Genomic DNA, 15,168 nt, shown 5'->3' with positions numbered 1-15,168 from the left:
AGTTGATATAAAAGGGACATATAAGATATGCAACAAAAGCCAAAGTTAAAGATTCATTTCATAATTCTGAGATAAAGCTTGGACCTTCAATAATTCTCCAATAAGCAAGGCAGCCAAAAGCATCTGTGCACAAGTAATACTATCAAAATTAATATCATGAATGTCTTATTTTTTCCAGAGTTTACTTTAAATGAAAAATAAAACATCCAGAAAAGCATTTATATTATACCTCAAATTATCAATTAACTGGAAAATTAAACTAAAAAGCCCAGAGCCTCTAAATTATTCTTCTGAAGCATTTCATGAGATTAATTTTAAACCATCACGGCGAGTCTTAAGTGTACCAACCATTCCTGCTCTGGCCCAATAATTACTCTTTATAAAATGTGATTTGGAAGTTAGTTTGTATCACATAGACATCGACTCAGCTGCATATCAGCAGGTATTGTGGTGCTTGATTGAACAAATAAGAAAAAAAGGGAAAACAAGGATAATGCATCTTGCAGCCCTTATCCCTAAACTTGAATTAGGACCCAAAAATAAATAAAAACCAGCCCTGTACACTTCTAAACTGTTTATAATTAATGACCATTTGATTTTTCAAGTCAAATATATGTAGTGCAGAGAGAGAGAAAATAAAGTGAAAGCTTCATTTTTAAATTAAAATGGAAGAATGCTAAAGAAATTTTCTATATTACTGAGTTACTCAAATTGAAGAAACCAATGTGAAACTAAAGCAACAAAAATCACTTCATTGATCAAACAAACAGCGTGTGAAAAAATTAGATTTACTCAAAAGAAAATTTCAAAAATTATTGTTAGGAAAATGACTCATAATATGATCGTTTTATTTTGTAACCTATCTACTGTATCTTAAATCATCCATGCACGATTTTTTATTATTACAACTGCATTAAGAAAACCACCCTCATATGAAGAGAAAACCATCACAAGTATATTTTAACCTATTCTCTAAATTGTAAATAGTTAAGAATCAAGTTGCAATATTTAAATTTTTTAAAAATGAGTATTCTCCCATTGTTACATTTTAAGATCACCCATTCATTAGGATATATAGTTGCATGTGTTAATTCAACAAAAGAAGGAAAATAAAATTTAAGCTAATTTACATCCATTTAACTTCAAGACAAATTTGAATGAAAGTTAATGGAAGTCTTTACAAGTGTTAGCCAAGATTTCTGGAATCAGTGAGAGTTTTATTCCAATTACCACAAACAGCTCCACAAATCACACTTTATTAGACAATGTGAGGGAAGGGAAGGAAACGAAAGGAGTAAAAGAGGTTGGCTACTCTTCTGCAAAGCTTCAGATACTAAAAAATGACTGCAGTGAAAACACGTTCACTAAATCTGCCTGGTTTCAAATCACAGTTCTATCACTCACCAGTCACACAACAAGGGCAGGCTAACTTAACTTCTCTCAGCCCCAGCGTTCTCTCGGCCCCAGCGTTTTCTCCTGCAGAGCAGCGACAGCAATGCCAGCTCCCCATAGAGTGGTGGCACATTGTAAATACACATCAGGATGGTAGCAGTACAAGAATCACATTGATGGAGTTTGGATGTGCTGTCCCCTCCAAAACTCACGTGGAAATTTGATCTCCAATGTGGCAGTGTTGGAAACTGATTGAATCATGGGGGCAGATCCCTCATGAATGGATTAATACTCTCCCTGGGGGAGGGGTGATTAATGAGTGAGTTCTCGCCCGATTAGTTCCAGCTAGAGCTTAAAAAGACCCTCGCACCTTCTTTCTTGCTTCCCTCTCTTGCTTCCTCTCACCATGTGATCTGCTTGTACCCATCGGCTGCCATGAGTAGAAGCAGCCTGAGGCCCATGCCAGATGCAGCTGTCCCAGAATTGTAAGCCAACTAAACCTCTTTCCTTTATAAATTACCCAGTCTCGGGTATTTCTGTTATAGCAACACAAAACGGACTAAGAGAGAAAATTGGTACTAGAAGTGGGGTGTTGCTATACAGTTACTTGAAAAATGTGGATGCAGCTTTGAAACTGGGTAATGGGCAAAGGTTGGAGGAGTTTGGAGGACTTAGAAGAAGAGAAAAAGACGACGGAAAGTTTGGAATGTCTTAGAGACTTATGTGGTGGTGGGCAGAATGCTGATAGAAATATGGACAGTAAAGGCCATGCGGATAATGAGGTCTCAGATAGAAATGAGGAACTTACTGGGAACTAGACAGAAGATCATCCTTGCTACACCATAGCAAGGAACCTGGCTGCACTGTGTCCATGCCCTAGGACTTTGTGGAAGTTGGAACTTAGGAGTTGTGAACCAGAGTATCTGGTGGAAGAAATTTCTAAGCAGCAAAGCATTAAGGAAGCTGCATGGTTGCTTTTAAGAGCCTACCTTGAGTTATAGTGGCAAAATCATGATGTAAAGCCAGAATTTAAAAGGGAAGCAGAGCGTAAAGGTTTGGAAAATTTGCAGCCTGGCCATGCAGTAAAGAAGCAGAGAGCAGGTGAACAATGCAAGGGTGAAGCAGATAAACTGGTTGCTAAAGACATTATCTTGGCCGTGAGGCAGCCAGATGCTAATAGCAGAGACAATGAGAGGAAAGCACTGCAGGCATTTCAGAAGTCTGGAAGGGTGCCCCACCCATCATAGACCCTGAGGCCTAGAAGGACTGAGTTATCCTGGAGGACAGACCTGGGGTGCAGCTGCCCTCGGGAACCTGCTCCCTGCATCCAAGCTGCTCCGGCTAGAGCGGCCCCAAGTGTGGTTCGTGCAGCAGCCCTGGAGAGTAGAGGCCCAAAACCTCAGTGGCGTCCATGTTGTGTTAAGGCTGCAGGCCAGCAGGACATGAGAGCAGTGGAGGCATGGCAGCCTCCACCCAGATTCCAGACAATGTATGGAAAAGCCTGGGGACCCAGGCAGAGACCCTGCCATAGGAGTGGAGCCACTGCAGAGGCCATCTACTAGAGCAATGCTGAACAGAAAAGTGGGGTCAGAGCCCCCCCAGAGAGCCTCCACCAGGGAAATGTCTAATAGAGCCAATGCAGCAGGGCTGCTGCCAGGACCCCAGAACTTCGGGGCCACTGGTAACGTGCAATGCAGGCTTGGAAAAGCCGCAGGCACCAGCGTGGCCCACTGGGCTGTGCCTGGCAGAGCTGTGGGAACAAGGCTGCCGGATGCTTTGGGGCCCCAGATGCCCCATTGTGCCCAGGATGCAGGACTTGGAGTTAAAGATTATTTTGGAGCTTTAAGACATAATGTCTGTCCTGCTGGGTTTCAGACTTGTTTGGGGCCTGTTTCTCCTTTCTTTTGGCCTATTCCTCCCTTTTGGAATGTGAATGTGTACCCAATGCCTCTTCTACCATTGTATCTTGGCAGTAGATAAATTTGGTTTTGACTTTTACAGGTTCACAGCTGGAAGGACTTTTGCTTTTGGTCTGAGATGAGACTTTGGACTTTGGACTTTTAAGTTGGTGCTGGAGCAAGCTAAGACTTTTGGGACTGTTGGGATAGAATGATTGTATTTTGTATGTGAGAGTGACATGAGTTTTAGGGGGCCAGGGGCGGAATGATGGAGTTTGGATGTGTTGTTCCCTTCAAAACTCATGTGGAAATTTGATCTCCAATGTGGCAGTGTTGGAAACTGATTGAGTCATGGGGGCAGATCCCTCATGAATGGATTAATACTCTCCCTGGGGGCGGGGGGATTAATGAGTGAGTTCTCCCTCGATTAGTTCCCGCTAGAGCTTAAAAAGACCCTGGCACCTTCTCTCTTTCTTGCTTCCCTCTCTTGCTTCCTCTCGCCATGTGATCTGCTTGTACCCACCGGCTGCCTGCCACCTTTCTGCCATGAGTAGAAGCAGCCTGAGGCCCACGCCAGATGCAGCTGTCCCAGAATCATAAGCCAAATAAACCTCTTTCCTTTATAAATTACCCAGTCTCAGGTATTTGTTATAGCAACACAAAACACACTTAGAAACACATGAACTTTTATTTCCCACATTTGAAGCCCAGATGAAAACCCACCTTACCAGCACTCTTCAGCACTCCTTTACTTTCCTTGCACAGGTTGCTTGTATGGTTAAGACACACCAGCCTGAGTTCAGCCCATGGGGAAGGAAGGAATAACTACTGATAATGAACCAGAAATTCTTACTGAATAAATTAGAAGAACCAGCATGTGGGAAAGCATTAAGTGGCTCCATACACATCTCTCCAATCTGTTCCATTTGGGGATTGGTGCTGGCAACATCTCAAATAGTATGCCTCTCCTTCTGGTCTATAACCACTCCCTGAACATATGAGGCCCTTTCATCCTTCTCTTTCACTCATGCTATTTCCTCACCTTAGAATATCTTCCCAATCAAAGAAAATTCTAACATCAAATAAAGCCCAAATCAAAAGCCACTTCCTAACAAGCCCATAAAATGTCTCCTTCCTTGCCCCAACGCTTCAACAACTCTTAATTCATTCAGACTAGGACGTAATCTCACAGATGTAACAGGTGTAATATTACGATTCATTGTTTTCACGTATGTCTTCTGTACTCGACTCTAAGCTCCTGATGCCAGGCTGTCTGTCCCATGCCCTACAGGGTCTGGCATGACACAGGATGGAGGTCCACGTATTTGACATCATCTCCCACTGTAGGCAGGAAGCACATAAGTGTTACTGAGTGCCACCACTCCTCATTGTTCTCCACAATTAAGTTAATGGCATCATTTATTTGACAAAATTTCAAGAAAAAGGCACTTGGAAGAGGCAGCAGAACACGAGGCTTAACAGCATGGCATCTGGACCCATACTGCCTGGGTTTGAATCCTGGCTCCACCATACCCATACTGCCTGGGTTTGAATCCTGGCTCCACCATTTCTAACAATGTGACCATGCACAAGTTACTAAACCTTTCTGTGCCTCTCTGTTTCCTTCTCTGTAAAATGGGAATAACAACATGCTTACCTCTTCAGAATTGTTGTGAAGATCACATGAGTTTATGAAAAGTGCTTAGAACAGTGTCTAATGGTAAGAGCTCCATGAGGGCTTGTAATTAATTGTAGTGTTTCAAGCATAGGAAAGTCCCTATGTCTCAGACATTGTGCACTATACTGTACACAAGCAACTATACAAATCACTATATGAGTCGTGGTTTCACCAACAGGATAAGTGACACATCAACTATTATTATTAAGAGTTAGATAATCTCTATAATGGAATTTTACTCTCAGAGTTCAGCTGTTAACTGGACTCTCATCCTACCCCACTACTTATCCATGTGAGTCCAAGTCAGATCTAAACTGATTTATAACACACCTTCATGTCCCATATTTCCACCCTCATTATTTATTTCTAACTACCTACTGGAGTCACCCCAGACAAGATAGATGGATCTTCCAGATAAGAAAGATGCATCTTCTATTTCTCAAAATACCAAATATAGAAATGTACAGATGTTGGGGGAAGGAGACACAACAAGTGAAGGCATGAAAGATGAATTGCCCTTATGCTAATCTGACCTTGTGGACTTGCTCTTGAATAATTCTTATTTTGTGCTGACAGTTAATCAAATCATTCCCTTCCATTCCATTCTTGATAAAAACAGCCAGAATGGCAGGAAGGTCGCGAAAGGCCTGAGATAAACTGTAGACTAAGACTCACAGGTGAAACAGATCTCATCTGGGCAAAAGGGGCTGAGAACAGAAAAAACATTTTAAGAAAACACTTTATGAGAAGCTGTAACTTATTCACAGTGACCACAGGATGGGAAGGACAGCATCCTTACGTAAGTCTGAAGAAGCCTTCAAACGTCCTGCTAAGGAGTTGGACTTCATCCTGACAGGAAAGCTGTGAAATTAATATTTTGGAAAGAGAATACTCTGACTCTGTGTGAAGGAAAACAAATGGGCACGCTAGGGGTGAATGTGTCTAAAAACATAAATTCAAATAATATGATCTAGCGTGAATGCTCTAGATGAGTGAAATCCTCATCAGAGGGCAGGAAATCACCTCACCATAAAATCAGAGAAAAAGATGTAAACATCAGATTGATCTGCGAAAGTAAACGTGTATTAGGTTTCTACTGCCTGTTAGGATAAATAGCCATGTCACACACTACCGCATCAGCTTCTGGTGTGGGAGTAGGTGTGTGTGAATGAAATAATTAACAAAACACTTTTACTTACTGTACTAAGTAAGAGTGGCAATTCCAAAATGTATGAATCAGAAATCAGTTCACAAGTATACAGCACCAACTGGGGAATACCCAATCCTAGTTTTATCCAAGCATCCCTACTTCTCACAAGTATTCATACATTCCTATGGAGAAAAAAGCTATTGAAAAGCAGTTCTAACTGCCCACCTCTACCACACTTTTCTCTGTATTTTAGGCATTGCTGACAATTTCATCTTTGATACTGACATAATGCTTTGGCCTGACATTAGTGCAAAACCTCAATAGTTTCAAATTACACTCACTCTTCTGTGGATTCTTTTCGTTAACATAGCTTCCAATTTGGGGATGGGCTACCAATCAGAAATGGGTGCCAAGGTGCTAACACCTGTTCTGAAGACAAAAAATGATAGAAAATTCTGGCACCAACTTTGAAAACTAGCTGAAGACAAAAAATGATAGAAAATTCTGGCACCAACTTTGAAAACTAGCAGCGAGCTGGGGGTCACTAAGAGTTTAAGAGGTAGCCAATGCAGTGCACGAGGACAGATACTCTGCTCAAGTTGGCCAACCTCATGATTCTGCCCAACTCGGACCTCAGCACCCTTGCCATCTCCTGGCACTTGGTGTTCACACCACTAGGCTCTCAGAGCTCTGTGGCAGATGAGGACAACTGAATATCCCTTTTCTGAAAGTCTGCCAACTAAATCCCTGCTGCTCCCTTTCTGTTCAAAGGTCCCCTCTGTTAAGTCAGTCTCATTTTCTGGAATCCCTCAGTTCACACAGTGCAGAGAAGATGTATTTTTCTTCTTCCCTCAAACACCAACTTTCATTCTTATAGGAGGAATACAAAACACCAGTCTGCTCAGGTGAGCTGAGGAAAATACCTAACCTGAAACTGGCCTTCAAAATGAAACAGCATCAGCAAAGGGGAAGAGAAGCTGACTTTAACCCTTAGCAACTGAAAAATACTGAGCTTCATTTGGAGTTACATGTGAAGTATAACATGCAGTTCACAAGTTCTTGCTCTTAGCAAGAAAACGAATCAAGATTCAAAACCACTCTGCAGTGACATTACTGAAAGCACGGAAATGGGAATTCATCCCTTGCAGACCCCTCAAAATCCAGTGTTGATCATTCAGAGCCAATGGGATCCCATAGATCATGGTTATTGGCAGGGCTTAATTCTGACGCTGTCTCTGTAGGGTGGGTATCTTAATCAAAGAACCTGGGTTAGTAGTACATTTTAATTTGTGATGTCAAACAAAAAGTGGAAGAATAGAAAGAAGCAGGAAAAACAAAAGGAGGTTAGCCAGATGTAACAAACTATGTAAGTAACTGGCACTTTGAATAAGCAGGTCACATTTTGAGAGGCTGCTTCTACCACTGTAATGGAAGTGCTTGGGTGTTGCTAACTCTTACAAGGGAAAAACATCCAGTTGGCTCATTCCCTTTTCCAGTGAGAGTGGTAGTAAATACTGTTTCAGCTCCACTGCCCCAGAGGAAGGGAACATTTGGGCAGTATGGTGGATCTGTTTATCTGTCCTATGACTGCTTTTGGAAGCAGTCAGTACAGGACAGAAACTAATGTCTGGATGCAAAACTTCCATACTTGAAACTCAACTTCATCAGTGTCAAAGCCACACAATTCTACTTCCCTTCCTTGTCCTTTCTCTGAAAAAAAGAATATGGGCAAGGACCAGGTCTATGCTAGTGTCGTGGAGATGAAATGAGCACTGGGGACATAAAGCAAAAAAAACAGAACACTAAGCCAAAAATCTAAAATCAAAAGATAAGCCTAAGTCATGTCACAAAGGTCATTTCAGAGCTAGAAAGGGACAGCTTGTCTTTACCTCTGAGGACCTTAAGAAAAACGTATCATGGCTTCTAGATCTACCACACATTCTTCTTTCTTCTTCCTGGCATTTAAGGCCCTTGGTTTCATTATTTCAGGCAGCAAATTCTCACAATGGGATCCTCCTATGTTACTTGCCCCGGTTATATCAGTTTTCAGGGTTGCACACCCAGACTGCAATATAAATAAGAATGGCATAGGGCCGGCCCGGTGGCGCACTGTAGCAGTGCGCCGCTTGGGAGCGTGGCGGCGCTCCCGCCAAGGGTTCGGATCCCACATACAGACCGGCCGCTCACTGGCTGAGAGAGGTGCGAGCGCAACACCAAGGGTTGCAATCCGTTGCCGGTCATGACAAAAAAAAAAAAAAAAAAAGAAAGGCATAGAGTCCATTAAGGGAAAGGGGGGAAAATGTATCATGGCTTCTAGATCTACCACACATTCTTCTTTCTTCTTCCTGGCATTTAAGGCCCTTGGTTTCATTATTTCAGGCAGCAAATTCTCACAATGGGATCCTCCTGTGTTACCAGCCCTGGTAATATCAGTTTTCAGGGTTGCACACCCAGACTGCAATATAAATAAGAATGGCACAGAGTCCATTAAGGGAAAGTGGGGAAAACGCAATAAACATCTCTCCAGAAAAGTTTCCTGCTTCCCTTTTTGTTGTATCCCAGGGAACGGAAGAAGTGGGAAATAATCTTTGTGCTTCACATACCTGTAAAATATAATACTTTCTAAATGTATAGATTGCAAACTCAGTTTAGGGTCTAAAATTCATGTATTTCTTTAGTTTTCCAATTCTTACTTATCATTTACTAAGTAAAATGATGACAACTACTTTAGATCTAAAGCTGTATGACTGCATGAATACGTAACTCTCATCTGGAGTATATGCATCTCTCTAGCTTAAAAAGAAAAAGAAAATATACTTGCTGCAGATATTTTGTCTACTGACCAAAGCAACACACTATGTACTAATAGCTAGAAAATATTGCCTCATAAAGTGAGAAAACTCTAAGAAATACAAAAAGCAGTCTCAAACTCCAACTGCCACTTCCAGAAGGTGTGTTACTAAAGGCATAAATGAGAATAAGTTCCCCTGAGTAAGAATGACACTCTCTAAAACAAAACGAAGAGGAAAAGCAAAGTTAGAGAATATTAAGAGAAAACTTAAATATTATAAATGGTCAGATGTTAAGAGAAAGATTAATTCTTAGGAAAGAGCCAAAATAGGAAATTCTGGGTAACTGTATCTGTGGGATGAAAAGCATTGTCCTAAACTAACATATCCTTCTTAATTACAACAAACAATAAAATATAATAGATTAGCATATGCCTACTAGAAGTCAATACAGATGATACATGCTAAACAAAATGTAACAAGCAGACAGCATGTTCCAAACAAATTTATACTTGAAAGATTTCTGGGCTGGCCCGTGGCTCACTTGGAAGAGTGTGGTACTGATAACACCAAGCCACAGGTTCTGATCCCTATATAGGGATGGCCGGTTAGCTCACTTGGGAGAGCGTGGTGCTGACAACATCAAGTCAAGGGTTAAGATCCCCTTACCAGTCATCTTTTTTTTTAAAAAAAAAAAAGAAAGAAAGAAAGATTTCTATGAATTAAAATTTGTAAACACGCTAAGGGAATTCATTATTTAGAGAACTCTGAAGCTAAATTCTTCACCAAAGCAAAGAAACATGTATAAAGTATGTAGTCACTTCTCTAATCTGTCTGGTGTATATTCCCTTAAATTCAAATATTAGGTAAAGTAAGGCAACTCACAGAACAAATACAAATAGCTACAACACATTAGAAAAATATGTTCCACTTACCAATAACCCAGGAGATGGAAATTGAAAAGAGAAGCCCTTTTTCACCAACCAGATTGGCAAAAATGTAAAAGATTTATATTATCCAATATCTTCACTGTGAAGAGGGAAGGGAAAGGTGCATTCTCATATTAATACCGAGAATGTAAATTGGAACCCTCCTGGAGAGCAACTCAGCAGTACTCATTAAAAGTTAAGTACACACACACACTTCTAGGTATCTATGGTAGAAATACCTATACTAGTGCCCAAGGATGTTCCTGACAGCAATACTTGTACTAGTAGGAACCTAGTAACAATTAAAATACCCATCAATAGAGTGCATAAATTGGATACATCCACACAGGCAACCACTAAATAGAATAAGGCAGAACTGATGTTTTGACATGGAAGGATATCCACTATATACTGCTGAGTGAAAAAACAAGAGGCAGAATGATATAAAACTTTAGTCTCTTCTTAAAAACTAAGTATGTGTGAGTGAATGAATGAATAGATGTTTTAAACAGAAGTTATCCCTGGAGATGGAAAGAGAGAAGGGTATACAATTTTACTTTTTATTTTATACAGTATATTTTTATAATTTAGGTAAAAAGATGTGAGACTATTAATCTACTGATCCACCAAAAACTCCACAGATCTTCTCTGGAGGAAACAGTGCAGAACCCCCTTGTAGCCTAATAGTACGGCCACTCTGATTTCACCAACAAAAGCTGCTAAGATGAGCAGGTTTAAGAAAGACCAACCTTATTCTGAATCATTTATATGAAGGAAATAATATAGTTTTAAAAGCATAACCACTTTCTCCTGGACAAGTTAATATTATTTGAGAAAATTCAGTAAATATTTTTCTTATAAATTTTCGTAGGTCCCCACCCAAACCAGAAACATTACCAAAAATAACACTAGATGTGAATCCCATTAGCCCAGAATCTTACATCTTTAATCTTCACATCTTTAAACTTCCTAAAATCATATTCAAGCCTAGACCCAAATCTCATCTACAAACTTTGAGAACTAGAGAACTAGAAAGGGCAACATCTTCCTTTCATCTTTTATAGAGAATGGTGCAACACACCTTTCTCTTTATTTTTTTTAAAAGGAATATCTCTTGATTTTCAAATGTAACTCTAAAAATGATTTATTCAACAGAGGTTTTAAGCACATCTTGAAATAAGAAAGGTGACAGAATATTAATGAATAATCATAACATAAAATATCCTCATCTACAATATGTTTAGAAAATGTATATAAGAAACAAGTTTGCAAACTTGAAGTTTTTAAAAGGTAACCAACTTACTAGCACAATTTCAAAGTTGTAAAAAGTATACACAGTTTCCTTCTCTCTCTTTTTCTCTCCCTCTCTCTAATGCACTTAATATTAAACAGTGTTAGAGTAATATTTTCCAGGCTAGAATGTACTTTCCACTTGCCCTAATAATAAACCTATGCCCAATGGGAAATGTAACCAGAACTAAATAAATATAATATAGACAATGAGCAGGACAGACAGAAAGTGAATTAATGAACCTGCAATGCCTTCAGAGCTATAAATTGTTTTGTTTGTTTTATTTAAACAAATAGAATTGAGATTATGAAAATTTAAGTATTTGATGTGTGAAATGCAACTACAGATCAGAGAGGGAAACTACAAATGCAATGGATAATATCATATACATCGTCAGATATTTAAACTGAAGAAAAAGTGACACAGAGTCAAAATGTAGCAATCAGTCATCAAATCATCTACATAATTTTAAAATGTGTAAACTTTGTTCTGGATGACAATCAGTAATCTAAACAAAACAAAAAACTCTTACTAGAATAATGTATGGCTTAAAATTAGTTGCAATGAGTCCATCCCAATGCATAGGTTAAAAGAGATGAAAAATAAACACAAAAAGGAAGAACAAGAAAGAAAAGCCACATGAGTACAAAGAGATTCCTTTTTTTTCTTAACACCCACACAAAGACAGCAGTTTCTTACAAGAATGTTCTTGGCAAAATATAACATTACAGGAAGGCTTTTATTTTTTTTTCAATGAGAAAAAGACAGCTCTATATGCAGATTAGTAGGCAATGCTGTGCGATTTTTTTTTAAAGGCCCAAATTTACAGTCCTCATATTTTGAAAATATTATCTAAGTAACATATTTTTAGATCACACACACAAAAAAAAGATGACTAGAAATACTGTTCCTGTTTGGGATGCCGATTTCATGTTGTACTTGAAAATAAAATCCAAGGTGGCAGCTTACCTTGGCACTGGAAGCCTTGTTTCCCAAACCCCCTGAAAAACAGAAACAAAAACAAAATATCTTAATATATTGTGTTGGATACCATATTTTAAGCAAGTTATGTGACAAAGTATTCTACAGAGTTAAAGGGATAAAAGGTTTGTAGGTGAAACTCAATGATTTGATAAGAAAAATATGCCTAAATATCTAGTCATATTACTGTGTAAATTTAACTTTGAAAAAAAATCTATCTTGCCTATAAAGGATCACTGAACTATTTCAATGTACCAAGTTTCTTTCCTATTTTTTTACACTATGCTATTAATACTTAAATTTCAAGACAGGAATATGACTGTATACTGAAAGTTGTCAGCTACAATACTCAAGTAACAAAAAAGGAGATGATGGTTTAAAAAAAAAAAAAAAGTGGCTTAATTTTGTTCCTGAAGACCAATTGAAAAGTGTTTTTTCTCCCTAAAGACAACTAAAAAGTGGCTTGTTTGTTTAAAATATTATGTGTCTACAAACTGCGAAACAGCACCACTCTTAACATTTAATTTTGTCTTAAGGAACCAGGTTTTACAAAATATCATTCCTACTATTTGTGTTTGAGTTTATCGTAATCTAATTTTTATTGAGAACCAACAGCATTCAAAGCACATACACAGGCTATTTTGTTCTTGTAAATGACTTTAGAGAACTTAGTCTGTAAGCAGAGACTCATGACATGAATATTCAATTGCAAATATTATTCCACTAGGATGAAATGCATAAAATGTTCTAGGTTGTTCCTCATAATCTCTTGCTTTACATAGCATTTTAAATTTACAACGCACTTCACATACCTTTATACTTAATTTAGAGTCATTTCCCCCAAAACAATACCTAAATCCAGATATTTAGCTTTAAAATATCAGTGCTTTAATATTGAAATAAAACTTATAAATCAAGGAACCATAGAAGTTATAATGAAAGAAAACTGAAAAATTTTAAAAACTGCAAGACAATCCTGGGGGATGTTTTCCTGGAACTTCCAACTGGTTGCTTTACAATTAAGTGGAGAAGTGTTGCAGGGATTACGTGGGGAGAGAGAAACCTTTATTTTCAACTTCACAACATACCTGGTGACCTGAGTGCCTCACCAGTTCACCAGGGGCTGATCCTGTAAGGCAACTGATAGTGGAAATATATCAGTTAGCCTGGATATGCTGCAAGTCTCTTTTCTAACTTACCTACTTCCCTCAAAAGTAATCAGCAGTCTGTTTCCTTTTAAAGGAATCTCAGTTGACACCTTCCATTTAAACAAATGCAATATCCTTTTTTCGCCCTGATGCTCCAAAAACTTATTTTTTAAAATAGCCTTATCTACAATTACCTACTCCTTTGAGCCCAATTGCTTCATATGCTGACTACACGGTGAAAATCATTCATAGAAGATGCTAGTGGCTGTGCTTTTCATAAAAGTCTACTTTTGAGCAGATTTCTAAAAAGGAATGGAAAAATTAAGCACCTTAGCACCACAATTGTGGGACTCGCCCGTAGGGATATTTTTCCCCAGGTGTGATGGATTCAGACAGAGCTATCCATACTATATTCACCCTAGTGCCCTAAGATACATAGACCACACAGCTGACTGGTGGCAGGGTGCACTCTGTGGCACTGTCACCACGTGAAGCTCCCCAGCCTAGGAGAGGAGGGAGCTAAGGAACTCCAGCCCCAGCTCTGGCTTGTGAGGAACTTCCTACACCCACAAACAAGAGGTAGAAAAGTCAGGGTGTCAGACGACCTAAGAGAAAAACAAAACTACTGCTACTCAAACTGAAGGAGCTGGAGTTCCTCTAGTTCCAGCTTTCGAAACTTTGGGGGGGAGGTCATCCACCTTTTGAGAATCAGATGAAAGCTATAATGCTCTCACCAGGAGAGTAAAATGCACAAACACAATTTCGCCTAGTTTTACAGGGTTCAGAGACCCCTGAAGCCCTTCCATCAATTTCCACAAACCCTCAGGCTCAGGCCCCCCACGTTAAGAATGCCTGCGTTCCTTGGAAACAACCTGAACTCCTGACGCCTTTAGCCATTGCAGTATTTTTCTTAAATAAGACCTCTGTCCTCAGCAACAAGGTTACAGGTCTAATCTGTTGACAGGGTCTATTTTAAATGACTCCCTCTGCCCTTCTGCCACTTGCCTGCTCTGCTTTAACTCCCCCGCCCCCACTGCAAGCTTTCAACAGTTTGCAGCCTCTCCGCTCTCTCTGGGCTTACCCAGAAATGTCAAAGTCTCTCCGTGCCCAGCAGATACAGCCTACAGTAGGCAGGGACCCAAGCTTCCAGTGGAGTCCCAGCCCGATGGGAGGCACAAACCCACAGCGCTTGCACCGCGCGCAGCGCCGTCCCCGCCGCTCCCCCGTTACTCCTGGGCATGTTTCCCGGGAAACTCTGCCCCTCCGGAGTCTCCGTTTTCCTTTCCCCTCTGCTCACACCCAGGCCAACGGCTGCTCCGCCGTCGCCGTGAGGGCGGCGCGCCTGGGGACGTGGGGGGCCCCGGCCCGGTGGAGGAGATCCATGCCACCACCGCGCGGGGCCGGGAGGGAGTGGCGGGGCGGCGACTTCCCTGGGAGTCCTGCCCGCCTGTGTCAGTGGCCGGGCCGGCCGGGCGCGCGTATGTCATTCGGGCGGGAGCTCGGACTCCCGCCGGCTCTCCAAGTTCTCCGAGTGAGTCAGCCCCGGAGCGGACGCGCCCGGACTTGGGGGGCCCGAGCGCGGGTCTCCCAGGCGACGGGACCTCGGGCCGGGGAAGGGTTGGTCCCTAGCCCCGGGCGCCGCGACAGGGGTCCGGGGAGCCAGTGCGTGCGCCCGGCCCCGCCGCACCTACCAGATGAAGTCGGTGCAGTGGCTGCAGAAGGTGGGCTGCTTGAAGAAGCGCGCGATGAACCTGTGGTCCTTCACCTCGTGCACGTTCTTCTGTCTCAGCGCCCCTTTGCGGGCGAAGCGGTTGGCCACGTCCTGAGACGCCGTGGAGTCGTTGGCCGGGAAAACGTCAGCCATGGTCCCCCCCAGCCACCTCTTGCCTCAGCCGGGGAGCGGCGGCCGTGG

At 41.1% G+C, this 15,168-nt stretch overlaps 1 protein-coding gene across 1 annotated transcript in view; it reads right to left on the bottom strand.

Annotated features, from left to right (window-relative positions):
* LOC103595417 (protein kinase C alpha type-like) overlaps positions 1-15,154 on the bottom strand; it is a 173,332-nt gene extending 158,178 nt beyond the window's left edge. Inside the window, exons 1-2 of the mRNA XM_008578818.1 lie at positions 14,948-15,154; positions 12,097-12,128 (exon numbers count right to left, since the gene is read on the bottom strand). Coding sequence (XP_008577040.1) covers positions 12,097-12,128; positions 14,948-15,120 — 205 coding nt within the window. The 5' untranslated portion in view covers positions 15,121-15,154. The remainder of the gene's footprint in view (positions 1-12,096; positions 12,129-14,947) is intronic.
* Positions 15,155-15,168: the final 14 nt, after the last annotated feature.

This window comes from Galeopterus variegatus, unplaced genomic scaffold, assembly GCF_000696425.1.
Source record: "Galeopterus variegatus unplaced genomic scaffold, G_variegatus-3.0.2 Scaffold1763, whole genome shotgun sequence".
NCBI lineage: Eukaryota > Metazoa > Chordata > Mammalia > Dermoptera > Cynocephalidae > Galeopterus > Galeopterus variegatus.
This window is presented reverse-complemented; position numbering and strand designations above follow the sequence as displayed.